General features: G+C 34.1%; 2 protein-coding genes across 7 annotated transcripts in view; both read left to right on the top strand.

The window, feature by feature from the left end:
* Window positions 1–250: 250 nt before the first annotated feature.
* LOC113494171 (retinaldehyde-binding protein 1-like) lies at window positions 251–19,561 on the top strand. Of its 2 annotated transcripts, none has more exons than XM_026872378.1 (6): window positions 251–654; window positions 15,620–15,888; window positions 16,790–17,011; window positions 17,416–17,609; window positions 18,042–18,158; window positions 18,559–19,561. In XM_026872378.1, exons 2-6 carry the CDS (start codon window positions 15,627–15,629, stop codon window positions 18,799–18,801), a joined length of 1,038 nt encoding a protein of 345 aa, XP_026728179.1. In that variant the 5' UTR covers window positions 251–654; window positions 15,620–15,626; the 3' UTR covers window positions 18,802–19,561. The 2 variants fall into 2 exon arrangements, with proteins under 2 accessions (XP_026728179.1, XP_026728180.1); XM_026872379.1 differs by lacking the exon at window positions 251–654 and adding an exon at window positions 10,831–11,225.
* Window positions 19,562–19,807: 246 nt separating this feature from the next.
* The window catches only part of LOC113494169 (sister chromatid cohesion protein PDS5 homolog B-B), a 41,386-nt gene continuing 39,255 nt past the window's right edge, over window positions 19,808–21,938 (top strand). For 4 of the 5 annotated variants that reach the window (XM_026872376.1, XM_026872373.1, XM_026872375.1 and 1 more), the window contains exon 1: window positions 19,808–20,085. The gene's annotated coding sequence lies outside the window, so the exon portion shown is untranslated. Of the gene's footprint in view, window positions 20,086–20,110; window positions 20,617–21,938 lie in introns of those variants that run through there. The other variant, XM_026872372.1, reaches the window with a different exon arrangement.

Below are 21,938 nucleotides of genomic sequence, written 5' to 3'. Positions count from 1 at the left end.
AAGATAATTAATGTGTGACCTAAGTTAGGTCATTTTATAACTTAATCTCTGAATAAACACCCTTGGATAAGTGAGTTTCGAGAAGAAAAAACAGGATAGTAGAAAATCCATATTCTTTAAATATTTTAATCACCTTTTCTAGCTACCAACAAGCAATCAGAACGGTTGCATTAAAATTCTATCAAAATGCAATCACGAACAAAATGTACCGACTCGATAATCGGGGTCAAAGAAAGTTAGGGAAAACGGCGCGCCGAGATGACCAATCAATGAGAACCGGTCGAGAACCGACCAATCAGAGAAATCGCGCCATCTTTTTGAAAATGGAACACTGATCCTGGTTTATGATTCCTAAATAAGGCTTTTTGCATTGTCCGTTGCTATGCTCATTTTGTATTTATTATGCGCAGAAATTGCATTTATTTCGATTAGATTGTGAAGTCCGCGCGGTGAACATAGCGTACATTGTTGTACCTATCTCAGTGTTTGAGCGACACTCGGTGCGGTGGGTAGGACCATCGCACGTTAAAAAAATCTTGTTTTTTTTTCTGAGTGTTAACTTCAGTGAACTATTTCTATTACTTAGGTAATTTTGTGAAAATCCTTAGTGGGACACCCGTCGTTTGGCTGTTTGGAATTTTCAACGCTTTTCAGGTATTTATTTTTAATTTTTGATTTATTTTTAATATTTAAATATTGTAATTACGTGTACAGTTAATATCGTATTAAGTTTTAGCAAAATATAGTATGCGTTTCAATCTCGATTTATGTTAGTTGTAGATACTAGATTTTAGAGAACTTTTTTTTTGCTTTCATAGTTTATTTTGGTACCCTATTTACTTTTTTACCTGAGGCTGATTCCGCTGCATGGAAATGTGTAGAAGATAAAAAAAAAAACTAAGAACACAACTAAAATTCTTAGTATATTGTGTGTTTGTTTGTTTCTCTATTTTAGTTTGCTAATGCTTAATGCTATGCTAAATAAGGCATAGCATTCGAATAATTAAGCAATTAACCTGGTCATTTAATAGGTGAGTTCTTAGGTCTTCCAGGGCTTGGTATCAAGTTAAAAAGTTATGTTTTTTCGTTCGTTCGTTAAAAATTGGGACTGATATTTATTCAGACAGTTCTAAGATCATTTAAAAGCATTCTAGTACTGTTTGCTTTTCAAGGTTTCATCTTCTCATTAATTAGTTAATTTCACGTGACAATTAATTAAGATTCATCTTTAATAAAGTTGAAAGTCTTTTCTCTAGTCATGTGGAAACATACCTACATTTATTTTGAAATTTTGATGATAAGTTTAGCTTTGAACAGAATAGGTACCTACTCCTTTTGTGTCCATTGCAAAGGAATTGAATTTAACAGCCCAAAAACAGGTAAGCTTAACGTAAACATCTCAATAATGCTCAGTAAAATACCTCTGACCTCAAAACAGGAAGAACTTTAAAGTTAATGATGGACCTTTTAATATTTTATCGTAACGAAATATCAAGAAGGTTCCTCTTAAAGGTTTTGCTTCTTAAAACTTACACCAAGGGATCCTTAAAAAAGTTAATGAGCCGGACGAAGGCCACGTTACAATGTCAACTTCCTGATGACCATTATATTGACTCCTTTAATTATTGACCTTTTTGATTAAATTTATGGTCCACCACATCGAAACTGGCTGTGCAGGAATATAATAATTATAGGTTATCCTCCACGTTGAATTTTATATGACCTGTTAAGATTTTTCTCGAATTATTTTGAGATAGATTCCTAATCTCACTGGTAGCGTCTCACTTTTTAGGAAATACCTCGTAGTGAACTATTTGTCTTATCGTAACTACTTTACTACTGTTTTTGGGAGTTTATGAACAAATCACGTACAACTGGGTTAACAGGATCGCATTCAATACATATTAGATTACGTACCTCCTCAAATTACTATACACGCGAATGGCTGGATAGCTATGTTTGTGCATCATACAACACTGATAGAACTGTATCTGGATAACTTTTTTCCTGCTGAAAATGTCATGGTCTCCTCCGCTCTGGGTGTGTGAGTTTTTTACCTATCTTTCTTCTTTATTCTCTTTTACCAGGTAGATATAAGGCGAAAACGATTACAATACAATTCCTCAATAAAGTTTGTGGAATGTTTCATTCTGGATTAGAAATAGATTAAACAGAGTCTTAGGATGTTCTTATTATGTTTTAACATCTCTTCATAGAATAACGTATTTAACTATTTATTTCTGTTATAAAGTAAAACGAGAGCAATCCATTGCCGAAGCTATAATTCCGTAAAATGTAGCGCTGTGAACAAGCGGTCATTATCGCAATTATTTTTCTATCTTCCCTAGGTGGCAAAATGTTTCACTTTATTTTTTAAGTAAAGTAGGTCTGAATACTGACTTATTGTTGAAAGTAAAACCTCTTTCGTTTGTTACTTTCTTTCGTGGGAGTCACTTTTATTGTTAAATCTAAAGTAGGTTTCTGTAGCGTCTAAAAATACTTCGTAGAGCAAGTTGCTTGTTTTTTGATAAACACAATAATATAATCTTCGTTTTTTAATGAGCCTTCCGAATATTGTGTTGCCACTTATCAAAAACTGTGACTTCATCCTTTCTCCGATGCAGACATGGAATTTGATGTTTAGTTTGTTTTACTACAAACTAGATGAGAAAAGTCTTATGCGAGACATTACTCGTGACTCAGAATTTACTCCTTTCTTTCTAATGCTAACTTTTACAATAGTTCTATCTCTTTCTGGATCATCCTCAGCCTATCTATTGACTATCATTCTCATTATTATTATAAGACTAGACATTCATACTTAAGTGCAGCATACAAAAGTTTACTCACGTCGCGAGTCGAACTGTTTGGCTAGTGAACCCGCTGCGGCGTCAGCTCATGATTAAGGACTCCGGTTGGGTCCGAAACTAGTCGAGCAATCCCGATAAATGCGCGTATCATTTACAAAGGAACTAGAGGTTACTCCTCGTTTCGACAGCTATGTGCATATGCCATCATGATTATACTAAAAACTATATTCTAGTCTAGAATATTATCTTTCGCAACTTCGCTGTATGTTTCACCTGTTTTCATTTATAATTGTTTACAATTTTAAGATAAAAATAGTATTTGTAAACAATTTCATGGCGCTGTTCAGCTATAGCTAGCTTTTATCTGGAATTATGTGTGATGTCATAACTATTTGGGGTTATTTGAAAGAGTTTAAATAAAGATTGAATATGTCATGTGGCTGGGTGATTGTAATTGCTTAGATCTACCTCTATAGCTGTTTTACAAATGAAGAAGTGATAGCAAAGGCGACGCTTGACTGCCAAATCAAATCAAAATCGCTTATTGCAATCCATAACGTACAATTACAGGTGGTAAAGGTATAATAAAATTTAGATACAAATTATGGACCCTGTCAGGCACAGCAAAGTTTAAGTAAAATAAAAGCGTGTTAAGAAGAGAGGAAGTTTAATCTTGCCACGTAAGAATGCATATGTGTCTTACAAAGTAATTATTACTTGATTAAAACGATACAGGAAAAAGTCGTAAGAAAACTAGCACACCAGATTTTTTTTCCAGGCTGTACAAAGCTACGTCTGCTTTTAGACTTTTGTACTTACATAAATTATACCAAGAAAGCACGTTTAAAACCCAAAATTATTTGCATTAAAATGTATAAAACAGTTCTGTTTTTATAAAACTAAATCAATAAACGTTCTCATTCTCAACATTCTCTAATAATTCCACAAACTTCAAAGATGTCGCAAATCAAACTGTAATTAATCAATATAAGTACTCACTTCGCAATTAAAGGTACCTAATAAGAAATTACACTCAATAATGTGTACGCAACTTGTCGATGGAATTGCTTAATAAAATGCGACTTGCTTCAAGGTTTCGGAAAACTCAGTTACCCAACCATAGAGTAATGGTGTTGATGTGCCAACGAGCGTTCAAAACGTTCACGATGTGTAGAGCTATGGAGATGTGAAGGACAAGCTTATGATATTTTTGGAGTATGGCTTAAAAACTTACTAGAATATTTTGAAGGTACGCAAATTAATAAAAGAATAGAAAGTATCCTGAAATGTTTCATGTGGGCAGTCCTTAATGTCGAATTATTTCCAGCTTCATTTACTTCTGGGTTTATTTAACTGCCGTAATGGAGTTTAAGACAGTAATTTTGTCTTAATTTTATTTTTATAATGATTCCCCGGGAGAATCTCTATTGATTTATTTTTACAAAAAGGTAGAAGTCGAACCATTCCAATAAAATTACCGAAATGCTCGGTTAACCTTTCTATGACCCACTTAATCCATAACATGATTTTAATATTACCCTCTCATGAAATTCTTGCAACCTTATTAGTTAAATAAAAGCTCGCAATATCTTATATGTCAGAGAATAAGTAAAAGGTATATAATGTAGGAAGTACCTAGCTGTCTAAATATGAGACGAGTCAAAAGGTTTTAAATCTATTTGACGGCAAAGTTAGTAGTCAGCAACAAAAGCAATATCGGATTTAAAGAATAGATTCACCATCACTACAACAATAACTGAGGACTAAGATCAGCTTATCCCGCCCATTTGTTTAATCTTAGAAAACACTTTTATTAGTATTCTAGATAGAAAGGTAGAATATTCTTGATTGCACACCACATAAGTACAGGATTGGATACAAATAAATAGTCACATGGTGCCAAAATGGTCGGTCTTATCGCTAAGACTAGGACTAAATTTAAGAGTTATTCCAAATATATCCTACAACTTTTGTTGCTAACCAGACAACACAGCATTCAGAATCCATCAGTAGTGGCTCTTCCGCATCATATTTGCTGGCATGATCTTACAAGTTCAAACAAAAACTACTCGGTAGGAAAATCTGTCGTTTCAATATTGACTTGTCAAACAGTCTCTGGGAATGCGTCGTTCGTCTCGCTTTGACACTCGCTGTCAGTGGAGTCAACAGGCAGGTAAATATGTTTTCTAGGCAATCCTTTTAAATTAAACACTAGGTTGGCACCTTAGTACAAGGTCATTGTAAAACGGCCTGCCAATCCGTTGTCCTTAGTGCTATTTTACTGGCACTTGGTGTAAAGCCGGATTTGTTTTGTTACTGTGACATAATATAGAGCTATTAAGTAATATGTGGTAACGGAGTCAATAGAACAAGTCGGAAATATTGTCTATCTAGTATTGGTAAATTGTTGGAATTTGTCAACAATTTTTTTCAAATAGGAGTTAAAGAATGATTGGTTTTAGATACATTGTAAAAATGTAGATTGTAGGTATATAAAGGCAGTAAAAGTTAATAAAACGTAATATTTTGCAGTTCGTTAGTACCCAATCAGGCGTGAAATTTTCGTTGAAAAAAAAAACAATAACGAGGCTACCCTTAGTCCAATAAAATTACATAACACCATTTCAATTTATAAAAAAATTCTTGACAAAATTATTGTTTTGAAACAAATAATACAGCAATACTTTGTCAAAGAAAAGTAAAATAAGTCAACGAACTAAGATCGAAGTCTACTTGTTAATATTTATTTACGTAAGAACGATCTCAACTGGAGAGGTTTCGCAAAACATTTGGAATAGGTAACGCTGTACCTGTTAGACTCTAGACGTTTCGATAACCTACATTAGTACGTACTTATGCAATAACTAGTGGTAACCCTCCACCCAGTTTTATACTGGTTTTACTACACAGTTACGAGAGTAAAATGGGAGTGGTATTTATGGGCGTACTGGGATACTGGTGTTTAAAATGTTAATCCCAGATTCCAGATTGTGAAAAACTTTCAAAATCTGTTATAATATTATTCGATTTTCTAAATTGAATCTCCTTAAGTGAATGGTACACCGAAATACACGCGTTTCAGAAACCCCAAAAGTCTGAAAAATCGAAGTTAAATTGCCAACATTAATTAACACTAAGACCATTCCTTGTCCGATTAAAGTCTACTAAAACTTAAATAGAGATTAAATTAAGTAGAATCTAGTTTATCGCCGAGACTCGGTATTTACCGTGTGAACCTGGGTGTAACAATTTATCGCTCTAACACAACGTCTTGGTATCTAACACCGGTGTAGACGCACTGATGTTAGATACTTTCCGTAAATTACTGACAAACTTGGGCCTTACGAATAAATCTCAGAAACAGTCTTCCGGGGCTCAACGGGGTCATAATACTTGTAAGTAACCCGTTTTAGAAAAGTTACAGACTTGTTTATAGACAGCGGGGAACCGCATTAGGTAAAATTTACTTAACATTTATTTTATTCAAGCGAATATGTACAAAGTGGATGCATGAACAGTAAATTTTGCCGCCGCATTCACAGAATTGTTTGATGAAAAAGCTTTTGTGAATTTCACGAATTCATTGCAAAATTAAAGAGCGTAACGATTTGGTTTTTAACAAAAGAGGTTTTTCTCACACTAGTTCAAGTCTGAACAATTGTTTTTTTTTTGTGGTATACTTGTCTAAATTTGGAGCATGTTTTTATTTAGTGCATTTATAAATGCTTGCGGATGCGAGCTTTGCCATGCGTCCTCCATGCTCATACGTGTGCAGTGGTTCAGTCAAACTGACTCACTTGTCCCCATTCTGGTCTGCTGGCCAAGACTTTCACTGCGTGCTTGTATAAGATGTTGCTTTAAGACGAATCTTATTGAGTTTTTTATTGATTGTTGCAAAATATGAAACGCGGTGTCGTGATGTCATTTATTTTTCAACTAGCTTGGGTTTTGTGCCCAAATTGTTATGTCGTTATCTTCGTCAGTGGTTTTTTTGGTTCAAAGGAATTTTAAGTGATTTGCGTTGCGTTATTTTATTTGGAGTAAGGTGTCATTACAGAAAAAAATGTTAATGCACGTTTGGTTGGGCTCGAATAATAGAAATAACTTGAAATATATCTGAAAAAAAATAATGTGAAGGAACTACTTCATTAAACTTGCAACGATCCAAAAAAAATATCTAAAGTAACTACCAATTTAAAACTTATAAACCATGATTTATGTTAATTTAAAAACACCTTTCACACATCTTTTACTCCAAAAAAAAGACACGTAGCCGCGTAAACGCAGTGAACCAATCTAATTAGGGTTGTAAATGACGTCACAAACAAACCGACACACTTTAAGTCAATGTCATCGAATCAGGAACTCATCACTAAAGCCAGTCAATACAAATAAATCAGCGGCAGTTTCCACACAGATGCATTTAAGTACACATTGTGTTAATATAATTGGTTCTGTACATGGTCGCTAATGGGTTTAGCACGGTTTGACAAAAGGGCGGACATGTGGACGCATGGATGAGCTATGAATAAGCTCCGACACCTTACGATGGGCGTCACGTAGGATAAAAATGTAAGATCTAATTAATAGTTGAGAAGCGTACGGAGTGTTGTGAGTAGTATTTTTTATGGCGGTTGGAAAAAGTACGACAGATGGAAGATAAGACATGCCTTTGTGATATTTATAACTGAATTATTTATTTAGTCAAAAGGGAATTGTTTGATATTATATTTGATTCGAACAATTAATAAGGTAAATGGTCAACCCAAAAAGGTATTAAGAATGCGTCAATAATAATAAAATTAAAAGCCCAATCAATTAAAAGATAAAAACACTATACAATCTTTAACTGTCCCTATTAATCAGGCCTTGTTGAAAGAAGTACAGTTTTTACTGGTTTTTTCATACATTGGCCTAACACTATCTCATAAAGTTATACTATAGCAATTGTGTAAGCGCAATAACACAATACACGGTGTAGAGCAGCATCTCTTTTCCACAGCTACAATAGCATTATTTTAAGAGGTGGTAGTAGGCCCCAGGGGACTTATTACACACTCCATACGGGTGATAATGCAAAGGAGTCCAAAACTGGTATGGTGTCCCACAGGACGTCGCGATTCGGCAGTAACGGGACCCGGCCAAGAGCATCGACCGCGAGCCCCACTTTCCAAACATTACACAGCTACTTTTTTCACAAAAAAACATTTTCGTAACTATCTTTTTCTTTTTTAAATTTAAAGCGAAATAATAATGTCAGTTTCCACGCTTTCAATTGTTTCGTGAGTCATATTATGACGACAGTTCTGATAGTTGTGACAAACGATCATCAAATTTTATTTGGTGGACGATTGTTTGGGTTGTTACCTTAAAAGTTCGCTTGCGCGTATGTTCTAAACTAGGTTCTAAGTCTTTATGTTTAGATACAAAGCCGTTTATTAATTGCATGACTTCATTTGCATATTATTGTGTTTACCCTGAAAGTCAATATGAAGGTATTCAAGTCTGAGATAAAATTGATGTGTTAACTTAAAGATGAAATAAATTGGACTTTTATGAACAATTGAAGTTCATTTTTAAACAGCTCCGTTTAGCATAATAATTTCTTGTTACTTCTAATTGTAGGACTCCCCAAAAATGCATATTTTACATTCAATAAATCGTACAGCCAACTGTCACTTAAGCGAAGTCTATTTATTTTTAATGTTTGTTTTTTCTCTTTCTTATGTGCCAGCTTGCTAGACAAAAGGTTGGCCTACAATGATTTCTTGTTGGTTAAGTACTTCGTTCACAATGTTGTAATAGAAGGGAGTGGCGGTCCAAGCTAATAGGATTTTGTAACCACTGCCTGTGCCTCTGTAAGTAAACGAATAAAAGTAAATAGGTGCCTGAGTGCCATTGTTAAACTCTTAAATTTCCGAAAATAAAAAGAAGAAAAATCCAAGCTTTTTTAAAAATACTACTTAACTGAACTTTCGTTTGGTAAATAACATGTCTTTAAAAGTTTAAACAGAGCGCTCTATATTATTACCAAGTAAAACACAAACAAAAGTCTGAATCCAGTAAAATATATCAGTTAAATGAAATCATTTGTCAACGATCCGATCGTATCATCCAAAGTGGGGTGAAGGGACCTATTATCCGCACTTTATAGTAACGATTGCATTACTCGCTGTTTTATTTACTACCTTTGAATTGTAACGACCTGTTTGACACTGGAGTTATCTTCTTCCGATACCTGATACTCTTAAGCCTCGTGGACTAGGCCGTTTAAATAATATACTCGTTTTCTTGTCCGCGGCTAATTCATTTTCATACCTGTAATGATATTGTAGGCTATAGGGAATTCAAGCGCTAATTTGAATAATTTTTAGCCAATTTCTGTAGATAATTTTCAGGAAAATATTAGTAACCAATAATACAATATTATGAGGCTAAATCAAGTAATCTTGTAAAAAAAATGTCATCGTAAATACAAGCTATATTCAAATAACCTATGTCATTAGTCTACGTCGATATAATGTTACATATGTATAGATATTATGGAAAATAGATGATTGACGTAAGAACCATATTCCACATTATCCGAGCATTATTTCTTACACAACTGTTACGACTTATGAGTCTTCATGTAACTTTACTATAACTTGTAAATTTTAATCACATATTTTTATTGACTTAAGATTGAATTTGTCTGAGAACAATTATGTTTTGTTAGATGATGATGATGTATTTTTTGTAAGGAATAATTTATTGAGTGTTAGTTAAGCCAGTTTTCGTGTCAACCTTTTTGTAGGTATCATTTTTGTAAATTTACTTTCTTTTCGATCGAGATCTGCTAAGCATTGTCGGTAATTTTATTGACTATTTTTACCCAGTTTGTCAGTACCATTAATAGAAATACTCTATTTAACATTACACACAATCCATAAATTCGGTAGCTGTATAAGTAAAAACCTAAAAATGATATGATAAATTGCGCCATCTATTGAATACCTACTACCTATACAATCGTTATAAAAATTTACTGCTGAGGAAGCGTGCAACTAGGACGATAGGACTTCCATATACCGCGATATCCTAAAGACACTGTAATTCAGTAACCGCAGTGTGCAAGATACAACATTTAAACAAAGACCGGTAAAGTCTTTCGGCTTTACGACTGCTAGTAACAACTGTCGTGTGTCACGACAATGGCCATTGACGCCTACGTCTGTATTCTCTCTGGGAAATAATAGAGATTCTATCGTCATTCACTCAGTAGGACTCCAGACTACGATAGATGCGCGAAATTTTATTAGCGTGTGAGTTTGTCTTTACTTTTATCAATTAGTAAATGTATTATGAAAATAAAACGATCTGTGACAAGATGCAACTCCTTTTTGTTTCATCCACACACTTGTTGCTCTCTGTAAATTTTGCTTTGTGAAAAATTAACTTGAGAAACACTAGTTCTCTTAGGTATAATATTCAATTATTATCTAGATGAACAAATCTGATATTTTTGTTTCTTTTACAATAAGTCCACAGCGATGGTGACTACATAGCTAAAACCACACAACTTGCTACAAGGTTCGTAGTGAATTTTCAAAACGAAAAATTTTGTAACTGTCACTCGTGCTCTTTAAAATTCCATGCCAAAAGGACTTTAATTAAGTTTGTGGTAGTAACTCATCTTATCGGTCACGATATTTCTTGATATGACAAAAACACGGAAACGTTCCGAGCAATACCGCGGGACGTAGTTAGTGAAATGACCGAAGATATTAATGTTCTTTTTTCGGTAGCTGTATTAAGCTTTTGGATGCAGGAGCTCAAGTGTGCTTACGTTAAGATAACATCTAAGTAGCTGTGTTTGATGTATGGCTCTCCAAATTCAGTTTGAAAGGTTAGTTTATTTTTATCTTTAGGCGTTGACTCTAGGGGGTAATAGTATGTGTACCGTTTTTATTGATTTAGTATTTGTTATGGTACACAGTTTATATTTTCTAGAAAAAAATATAACGATTTCAGTCCCTATTTTTATTTTTGGGGAAATTTTCAGTTTTTCAGGTTTACTTACCTACACAAAAAAGTTATTCTTATGCTCATAATTACTTTTCAAAGAAAGTTTTTTAACTCAATTAGTCGAAACAATTACCTGCAGGCTACACCCTATAGGCTGTCAAGACAAATATTATTCTTCTTCATTTGCAGGGCAATACCCTACATACAAAATACTTATAAAGCTACGTTATTCCGTGAATCACGGAGGGCTTGCCGTATGTCGCAATATTTCGGGAGCTAACGGTGTCGATCGGGTGCATCGACCGAGCACAGCCAGTACGACTTGGCCTACCTTTGTCGTGTGACGTGCCGACAACAGTGGTGTTCACCCTTTAATTTATTGAAAATGTGATAGATACGACGTGATTGGTGCGTTTACCTATTCTAAGTTTGTTGTTTTGATTGCGCGGTCTATGCTTCTTATTTATATTTTTCATAGATAAAGTAGTTGCAAAGTCTTCCTTAAGCATAGTTCTGTAGTTGGCTTTTATTAGTTTTTTTTTTAAGTTATAATTAATGAGAGGTAATTATAATAGGAAAAGCATTGTTTTGTTTCTTTTGCCTTAATTTTAAGCCACGTGCTTTACATAGGTAGTATTTTAAAGTAAGTTTAGTTTAAGTAATAGTTTAGCAAGTTTTCGATAAATCTAGACTGGGATTTAAGAGCTGTAATAGATCGTAATGCGGCTAATAGTAAATGCTTTCAGTGTCAGTGGTGAATTTAGTTTTGAAAACTGTAAAAGAAAATCACCGATGGAAAGATTGTGTTACTAATTTATTTATGAAGATTTTTGTTTATTGGTTTATAAAGTTTTCATACTTTTCATCTCGGTGATATTATACAGTATCTATCCCTAAAAAAACTTTAAGTAATATTTTCCAACACAGCTTTTTTAATTCAACCAATTTTTTAAATCTTTAATATATCTAGAACTTTAACAGAATCTACGAATTATGACCTAATTACGGTTACGAAATCATTACCTCTCAGGTACTTAAATACTAATCACTTCGCATGTAATCACATGAACTTCAGTTAACACGAAATATAATCGATTAGCCATTCTAATGAGTGTTTAATTAGCTAAAGGAATGTGGTTCCATGTTTACTTATTATTTAATACGTTTGTTTAACGTAACGCATGATAATGATACTGGTCTCTCGGTGCACGCACTTTTAAAAAGTTTTTTTTTATTAGAACCTTTTTTGTTGTATTGCGATGATGTTGAAGAGAACGTATATCGTGTTTTAAATTAATTAAATATTATTTATTTATATGAATTTCAAAAATTGAAAAAAAAAAGAAATAATTAAACACCTTTACCTCCAAAAAAGATAACAATCAAACGTTAAAGGGAATAGTGATAGAAATTGTTGTGCAGAATTGGGAAACTGCATTAAAAAAAAATCTTTAGCTCAATTTATATGAAAATTATAACGCCTCAGCAGGTATACAAAATATAAATCCAGGATTAAAGGTAAAGGTAAAAAATAGAATTTTCTTTTATATCTAAATAAATACAATGGGCTTAAAACAAACGGCAGGAAACTCTTATCCTGTGATCACGGCTAAGTACATTGCCATGTCTTTTATAAGTCTGTTCGGAACATCTATAATGAAAAAACAGAGCAAAAGAAACCATAACGAAAAGAATTAAAGTCTAAAATCGAATGAAAAATATAAAACAATGACGTTAAAGTTGAGTAGGTATGCGATACGTTTGTCGACTCCAAATGGGTTTATTGATAATAACGATAGAACAGTCACTGGCATATCAAACAGTGCTTTGTATCTTCTTAAGTTTCGATAAATACATGAAAATCTACTTTTGAAATTAGGGACGATTGTAGGGACTTTTACCTTATAACAATTTGACAGTTGACTGATAAGAGTGTTACCTTTGCGAAATAGTTTAGGAAGTAAAGTTTAGTTCACTGTTGTTTTTTTTTCTTCATGCAAAATTAAGTCGATAATATTTTTTGGTAACATGGTTAAAGATTGGTTGTCATAACTTGAATAACCCTGGACCTCAGGACCTCTTCCTACCCATGTATTTTTAAAGTCTTAAGTGAGTAATGATTATTAACATTAAAACAAGATCTCGCATAAAAATCGCTAATTTTTCAATTTCTTAATTATAGTTAACGAGAAAGTGCGGACGTTGTTCTAGATTTCGCGTTATAAGATATCCGACGCGATATTTAACTTATACGGTACTTAGTGCATTAAATACATTAGCTGTTTCTAGTGCTCTGTAGAGTACAGGCAAAAACAGAAGTCGGGTGACAAGATCAGACTTCCAAGGTTCTAGGCACCAATTCCGCTATTTACAATTGCCAATGAATGAATGGAAATTGGATTGGATTTGACATTATTCGTCTCCTCCCAAGCCTTTTTCTACACAATAATTAGAAATTCGCTGTATTGACAGTGAGTGTTCCGCCCCGTGCTGAATTTTAGCAGAATTGGGGCCCTGAATACAATCAAACAGAATGTACTTTTGAATTATGCTTATGCTTTATAATATATGCTTCGACTTCCCTTGCTGACTGTACTTATTATTACAAAGTCTGCAAGTTCTTTTTTGGTATTTAAGTTTTTTTTATATCAGTACTTATTTGCTCTTACACTAACTTGGAGTTCGAACAACTTTGAGATATCTTAGAACAATAGGTTCCTTAACCCACCTACTTACTACTATGTAATCTGAAGTCAATCATTTATGAACGTTTGACGGTTTTACCACTTGTAATGTTTATTACTTGATGACAGGATACTCAGACTAGTATTACAACACGTCCTTCCTAACAATATTGACAAAACTTATTAAATAACACCGAGGCATCACTTAACAAAAAAAAACAACCAGAGACAAGAAGAAAGAAGGTTTATTCTTTTAATAATTTGCAACAAATATTTTGACACACAAAATCATGGCCGCCATTTATAAGAACATAAATAAAATCTATGTAATGGACTAAAGGGGAAAGTGGTTAGTGAAAGTTTCGTTTTAGCAGACTAGTTTGAAGGTCAGATGACGGACGCGCACTGAATAGAATATAACAACAGTTATAATGATTAGTTAAAGGATTCCGCATGTTAAAATTAGTTATTTTTAGCTTTTTAGTGATCTAGTTTTGTTTATATCAATTCGTTTTGGATCGATTATTATTTTTAGCTTGGTGTACCGGTGTGGTAAAAAAACTATATTGAGCGCGTCAATATAAAAATGTTTTAGTCTATAATCGATATAAAAGCTGTAAATAAATGTCTAGCATGTATGTGAGATGTACGTATCTTATGCTTGTAAAATGACTTTTGAAAATTTCAATACCCAATTTTTTTTTACTCCAACTTAAATTTTTCATCGTCTGCTTCTACTACATGTTAATTTTAATATCTAATATAAAGTCATCATCATCGAAAACATGAATTTTAATGTTCATAGTAATCATCGGAAGCCTGGCAATAAACTTTTACTTTCACATTTTTGCGTGATACCTACCACACACACACCTACATAATAATTATGTTTCTCTTTGAAAACTTCTAATAGAATGTCGTTAATTTTTCGCATTTATTTAGAAACTCGCGCAAAGTTAAAAACGTTGATGTTAATAGGAGAGACTCTCAAAGATCTCGCAAAAAATAACTCTTATATCCTTATTCTGCAACAGGACATTTTTCTAGCTACAAAGTTTAATAACATTGATAAAGCAAGTCACATGCCCAAGTTTTTGCAGCACAAAACAACAAACATACAAACGAGTATACAAACTAGAGTAGAACAAATGAAACCGTGTATTGAAGTCAAGTGCATGTCAAGTAGTCGTTATGTAATTCAAATAAAAGCGTGTTTCATACTTTCAACTGTGCAGTGTGTGATGACTGGTAAATTTGGCGGGAACAAATTTGAATGTCAAATGTATTTTTTTTTAATTTTACTTTTTTGTTATTAGTCTATGGTGGATAAGTATTGCCGACGATAAACGAACATTTCCTTTTCAAAATTTCATTCGACCTATTTGATAGAAGGTTTTAAAAGTCACACAATGATTTTTTGAGCCTTGAAAGGTTTTTCTGTGAGTTTAATGTAGAGGTTCACCTTGTTTTGAATATGGTGCCAAAAGAACTCGCAAAATAGAAACTTGCAATAAGGTTTCAAGTTTGCTGCGTCATGCTGTGGTTGAACTGATGCAAATCGTAATATTTTGTCCCAATTTTGTCCGCTCATTTTATTAAAAAAAAAAATGTGTTTTCTTCTCCGCTAAGGCTCCTGGAAAAGGTCGTGTGCGTTGTATGTGGTCTTTTTATGAATCTCACTACTTTTATTGATGTTTATGATGAATATATAATTATTGTCTTATGATTATTGTCTTCAGAGACTATTATTAGTTTGATATCTCATTGATGTATTTAAGGAACATTAATATGAAGTTGGCATACAGTAACAGACGATGTTATACAATCGTGTGTAAACACTAACCTACTTTTAAGAGTATTTAGAAAATTTGCCTTTGCGTGATTCGCAACTTAGTGCGAAACTTAGAAGGCCGTATGATATTTGCACGTATATAATTATTGTTAATTAAACTCAAATAATTGTAAATTGAGGCCTCTGAGCAAACAATTGGCACGTTTCGGCTTATTTAAGTTGGCGTGAATCCCTGTTTAAACACATCGTAAGACTAATAAAAAAAGTGATGTAACACCTAAATATATTTAAGGCAAGACCTTTAAATTATTGTTTCATTTCTACAGAATCAAAATGGCGACCTCAGTACTCCAGCCCGAAGATTGCCGAAGGGAACACGAACCGAAACCGGATATCCTCGACGCCCCGAGGTTGACGGATGATGATCGGATGCACATCATCGAAGCCAAGGAGAGGGAGACGGGAGATCTGCCTCCCGAACTGAGGGAACAGGCCAGGAAAGAACTCCGCGAAGAACCGGCTCTGAGGGAACAGGCTTTAGCTCAAATGAGACATTTCATTGAGAAGCATCCTGCTATCAAGAAATGCCGGACTGGTAAGATGAAAGAAAATATTCACCTACTGTTCTTTTGCAGGAAGTGAGATGGTGCTCTATGGCGTTAAGTATGTCGTGACTGTCATGACATTACCGGACCTTACAACCCTTTTTCAGTTAAATAGTAGCCTATGTCCTTTTCCCAGCTTTAGACCAAATTTCAAATTTCCTGTGTACCAAATTTCATTACAATCGGTTCAGTAGTTTTGACGTGAAAGTGACATAGACGGACAGACAGAGATACTTTCGCGTTTATAATGTCAGTATGGATGTTGCAATCAGCAAGAAAAAATCCAGATTTGAGTTATAACTGTTGCAACAGAAAAAAATCCTCCAAACCTGTAATAACTTTCTTTGAGTACGCTCATAATTGCAAAATGTCGTAACGACCAGTTTAAGAAATATAATAAATAAGAACTTTAATAACAGGCCAGATGGTGTGAAGAACATAATAATTATGTACCTGACAGGTACTTGTGAAACAACTCACATGGCATGTAAATAATGTGTCCGTTACTTCACCGTGCAGCCCTTTGGACGCTGTCTCTGAATGCACAATGATACTATGATGTTCTAGGACACGGGTTTAATTATGTGCTAGGTGACCTAATTCTTTTATGATCTCAGCAGCGTGTTTGTGGAATAGTTATTTACCTTATATTAAGTTGGAGAACTGAATGTACAATGTGTTTTAGGGTTTCGTAATGTTATTGTACGTATATGTAGATACTTACTAAAAATGAGTGAAAATACTTACATAAAAGTTTTGTTTGATACTTTAAATAATAGAGTACTTTTGTTACCAGCCAATTTTTAAAATGTTTTAGAATACTACGAAAAAAATACCCAAAAACGGCACGTATTTCACTTACAAACTTTTAACTTTCAACTTTTATTCCAGACACGCCATTCCTTCTTCGGTTCCTCCGTACCAAGAAGTACTCGATTCCTCAAGCATGCTCCATGCTAGAGCGGTACTTGACCATCAGGCAGATGTATCCTCAGTGGTTCCAGAAACTGGATCCTCTGGACCCTAAGATTGCTGCTGTGATTGATGCAGGGTACTTAGTGCCGCTGCCGAAGAGAGATGCGGAAGGCAGGAGGGTTGTCCTGTCCTGTATGGGTAAGTTGATTATGATATTTCGCGTCTGAAAATACTTTATACCTACTCAAGTAATAGAACATTTTTATGTGAGAGAAAGATAACAAAGAGTTCAAATCAGTCCAAGGTTGGTTTCTAAGTCGATTTTGCTGAAGTTTGGGCAGCATTGCACTTATATTAAGCTCTGATATTAAGGTAGTTGACTGTTATCAAAGAATTCCACAGCTTGAACTAGGAAATATTTAACTAGTTCTTTGATTTTGCTATTTTATTACGAATTACGATTATTTTCCTAAAAATTGATATAAATTAAAAATGTAATAAGATCTATAAGTGCTGTTTCGACAAACGGACACCATCTACCAGACTCTATATCTCTCCTCAAACGACAACACTTTACTAAAGTCCATATCATTTCCGCCTAGGCCGCTTCGACCCTCACCAGTTCGACAACTGCGTGATGGCACGTGTTCACTCGATGATCGTTGAACTGCTACTGGACGAGCCTCGATCACAGCTGCTGGGCTACACACATGTGAACGATGAAGCCGGCATGCAGATGCCGCACGTCAGCCTCTGGTCGCTCACTGATGTCCGCATCATGCTGAACTGCATACAAGTAAGTATTACAGAAATAGGATAGTCTAATAAATATGGGTCTCGGCCAGAGTCACAACTAATCGAACAAAAGTATGGAGAAAACCCAAAAAAGTTAGTTGTCAGTTTGATCGAAACCCGACTGTTATTTTCTGGACGTACAAAGAAAGCCGACCCCAGGGCCCCAATTCTGCTATTTACAATTGCCAACAAATAAATGGAAATTGGATTAAATTTGACTTTATATCCTCCTAAGTATCCCAAGACAATAACTTTAAATTCATTGTATTGACAGTGAGTGTCCTGCCCCGTATTGAATTTCGAAACTGTGTTGGCAAAATGCCAATTATTGTAAAATGAAAATATCGAGATTGGGGCCCAGATGATAGAATAAAGCTTAGACTGATGATGATATTGAATGCTTATTAATTTATAAAAACCTTTTTTTTCACAGAACTCAACTCCCATGAGGCATAAGCGCACACACTTCGTGAACATCCCGGCTTACGGAGTCAAGTTCTTCGAGTTCGCTGTGTCTCTACTTAGCGATAAGTTGAAGGATCGTGTGATGGTAATCCTATAAAGCATTTTTTTTTACCCTATTTACTTGAAACAAAAGTTTTAGTTTTTGCAACTAAAACTTTTTGCACGAAACGAATCAGCAAAATTTTCGATAGTCCTTTTTAAACATGAACATGAAGTATGCCATCTAAATATGAAGTGGGTAAAGATACAAAAAATGGTTTTCTCAAATCAATATCTCAGAATGGCGTAGCTTTACTAGACGAACGCTTTCAAATGACTTTCGCTTCTAATCGAGTGCATCTATTCCTCTTCCGCATATTAAGAATATTAAGAACAGGCATATCTTAATAGGAAATGTACTTTACAACACTTTGTTTAGTTTCGATTATAAATAATGAAGCTACTGGATACACCAGTGAATAACACATTTCGTTTTTGTTCCACAGTTCCATCGTACAAGCGAGGATTTGGTCAAACACGTTGACCCAGCGATACTGCCGAAGGAGTACGGTGGCACAGTCCCCCTCAGAGACATGATTGAAGAACTCAAACGGAATCTCTTGAAGCAACGCGAAGCTCTAATGTCTTTAGACGAAATGTACGTCGACTTACACGCTTTGGAAAAGAACGACTTGACTCAAGACATTCATTCAACCGCCGGATCGTTCAGAAAACTAGAATTAGATTAGTTTAAGCGAGAGTTTCGACTACTTTCGATCACAAACAGCTTCATGGTGTTGTTTTCTATTGTAAAAAAAAAACTTCATACATATTTTGAGGTTTTGATAAGGAGTCTCGTAATCTAAATAAATAAGATAAGACATATTTTTACAATGTACTTTTACGTTTTCGAATCTTGCTTTGCTTTCAGGTTAAAATAGGGTTATTTTTTTAGATAATAATTAATCATTTTGTGATGGCTATTTTAAATAAAAATATAATCTAATGTCAGTACTTACTCAATAGAATAGTATATGACTATGCAAATAGATCTCATTCACTATTAGACGAACATTTTGTTTTAAATGTATTCGACAATCTTTTAAAAATAGTTGCTTGTTATTTAGGTAATCTTGCTGGTACTACATTTTATGGCAGATCACACTATTATTAATTCTGTAGGCCTACATTTAATTTTATTTTAGTGACTAGAGAGCTTGTGGCAGCCGTCGGTGGTGTCACGTTACCATTCTTAACGGAAGGTTCTGAAAAATGCTGTCATTGCCATCCTTGCAATGTGTGTTTATGAATTAGCTTGTATTTTTAAGATAACTGCCAACATGACAAACTGACTGCTGCATGAAATTAAACACCTTTTGTAATGTAAAGTGGCTATTTTGTAACAGCGCTTCTAAATAATAACTGTTATAATGGTTTATTATCTGTTAAATGTCTCCGAAATGTTTTGGGTACAGTATGGTATAAGAAGTAAAAATGAATTAATCATAATTTCGTTGTTTCTTTAAAAGTACCTGTTTATTTCCCAAATTCACACTCATTTATAACTTAGGTGTAACACTAAAACGTAACGGTGAGTAAAAAAGTCATAAAATAAAGGTGTTCATGGCACTACTGAACCCGATTGTACATAGATCAATTCCTGCATTAACCATTGACTATATTACCATAGTCAAAATGCTTCGATAACAGAATTATAGAATGCCATCGTTCATAGACAACATACCGACGCCATAGAGTATAGAACAACCTTGAATTGCGAGCGACATGATGCCAACTTCGCTGTAGTTTTTCCCGCAGTTTGGCGTCCACATAGATTGATAAAAAAATTATAAGCACGAATTTTCTATGTATTTAGATCAATAGGACGATTTTTAACCCTTATGATTTGTTTTCCAGTGACGTTTTCATGAAATGACTATGCTTTAACAGTGAACATTTTGTTTGAGTTGTTATATTGTGGTGGTTTTTGTAAACATCGGGACGTGAACGCAGGCCCACGTCTATGAATTCTTGTACGTATTCTAGCCATTACAGTTTTAAGTTGTCTGTTTATGTGTAATCGAGATGCAAATTCGATATATTTTGGTATAATTTGGTATAGTTATGATGGATTAACCTCTTAAGTTTGTGTTGTTTGCTTGGTCGTAAAAACTGGGTCTGCCATAATCTGGCATAATTTGATTGTTGTATAAACCACGAGCACAGCAACAGGGTAGGGTAAATATCACGTTTGCGATAGTATTTCTGCGAGGAATCGAAAAATTATGACTGAATATGTTCGACACGTCATGTTTTATGTTTCTAAACATCATAACGATATTGTTTTGAGAACGATGCCCTTAATTATTTGCAATCGTACATAATCAATAAAGAATTGCGTGCCGAGAGACAAGCATCATGTTCGACATAGAAAATGCAGTATTGCACAGCTATGAGTGTTTGTACACAGTTGACTATGTTGTCTGCTGGCCATCATGGTCATGACGAACTTATACCATAGCCAAGCATAGTGGCGAACGAACTCTTTGCCTCTTGATTAACAGGTAAACATACAAACCCAATAACTTCAACATCTTCTGCATATTTTAAGTTTACATTTCAGTCACAAGAACCTCATAACAGTCATAACCCTCAATATTCTAGAGATTTCTACAGAGTTTTATCTTATAGTTCTAGTATTGTCCCTTTTTTATATGCTGACCTATTTTCTGAGGACAAGTTATTCATTAATATCTCGTTATTATATTGATATTAAATGCTCTCTAGAATTATGTAAAAAGCCTTTTAAGCTGTGCTGGTAACACATTTCTAGCTGATAGCTGTGGCTTACAAGCTTGCTCAGTGTGACATTGCTATCCTCACCTATTTCAACATTATATCTGTCTTACAACAAATTGAACAAACTATTGAGATCTTACACATTGTCATGTATGTGAGTGCAATTATTGAAGATGTTCATGAAACCAGAATTGTTCATTATTTATGTTAACCCGTGACATATGTTGCCATATGTGTTAGATGTTTTGTTTTTCAGCATTTCTCGCTCTTTCTTGCCTTAATCATACTCAGACCTGGCAAGTTATATCACATTGGCACTTGAGACTAATATGGACATACAATTTTTGTTCTTTCAATAATTAACGGTAACTAGGCTATATATACGCTGTCTGCTTATTGTATGATACACTTGATAAAATCTTTCTTCAATATAGTTTTATCTCCTATCATAGTGAGGCAATTGTTTCAGCTTTCTTTACTCTTATTAGATTTAAATAAAGTGTGTGTTGGTAGGTGAGCAATATACTGGTAAATACTTGGTATCTGGTGTACCATAAGATCAGAATCCTGGCTTAAAAATGTTAAGAAAAGTATTGAACTAAAAGCAAACAAGCCTGGATTCTTTTAGCTTGTTATTTGTATATATTGATTTTTTGGCTAATGAAAGTTTTTGTTATAAATTTACTCCTAAATTCCAGTCTTACCAATGAGACCATAATGTGTTAAAGGAGTAGTATCAGTAGATTTTTTTGTAAAGAGTGGTTATAATAATTTGATGGGACCAATCTAAATTGAATCAGCTGGTTTTAATATTGCAGTTTGAATAAGCTCTGAGAATCAATAATATTCCTCTATCTTTTTGAATATTGAGTATATGCTATTTTTATATGTCATATTGTAAATTATAGTCACATATTCAATAGTTCTTTTTATTTGTAAGTATACAGTTTGAAATTGAAATTAATTTAATTTTGGATCTCTGTTTTCCTTCTCTATGTTGAATACGGCCTTTTCCTAGTTGTGGGATGGATGCCTACATGCTGAACATATTTTTATGAACAAGTAGATCCACTTCATTAATAAATAA

The sequence above is a fragment of the Trichoplusia ni genome, chromosome 5 (genome assembly GCF_003590095.1).
Source record: "Trichoplusia ni isolate ovarian cell line Hi5 chromosome 5, tn1, whole genome shotgun sequence".
NCBI lineage: Eukaryota > Metazoa > Arthropoda > Insecta > Lepidoptera > Noctuidae > Trichoplusia > Trichoplusia ni.
Note: the sequence above shows the minus strand (reverse complement) of the source record. Positions and strands in the feature narration are given on the sequence as shown.

What these genes read in the sequence shown, in the direction of transcription:
- LOC113494171 (XM_026872378.1), top strand. Translation starts at nt 15,627, where the DNA reads ATGGCGACCTCAGTACTCCAGCCCGAAGATTGCCGAAGGGAACACGAA. An exon ending in TATCAAGAAATGCCGGACTG is followed by an intron (nt 15,889 to 16,789) that starts GTAAGATGAAAG and finishes CTTTTATTCCAG; the next exon opens with ACACGCCATTCCTTCTTCGG. An exon ending in TCATGCTGAACTGCATACAA is followed by an intron (nt 17,610 to 18,041) that starts GTAAGTATTACA and finishes TTTTTTTCACAG; the next exon opens with AACTCAACTCCCATGAGGCA.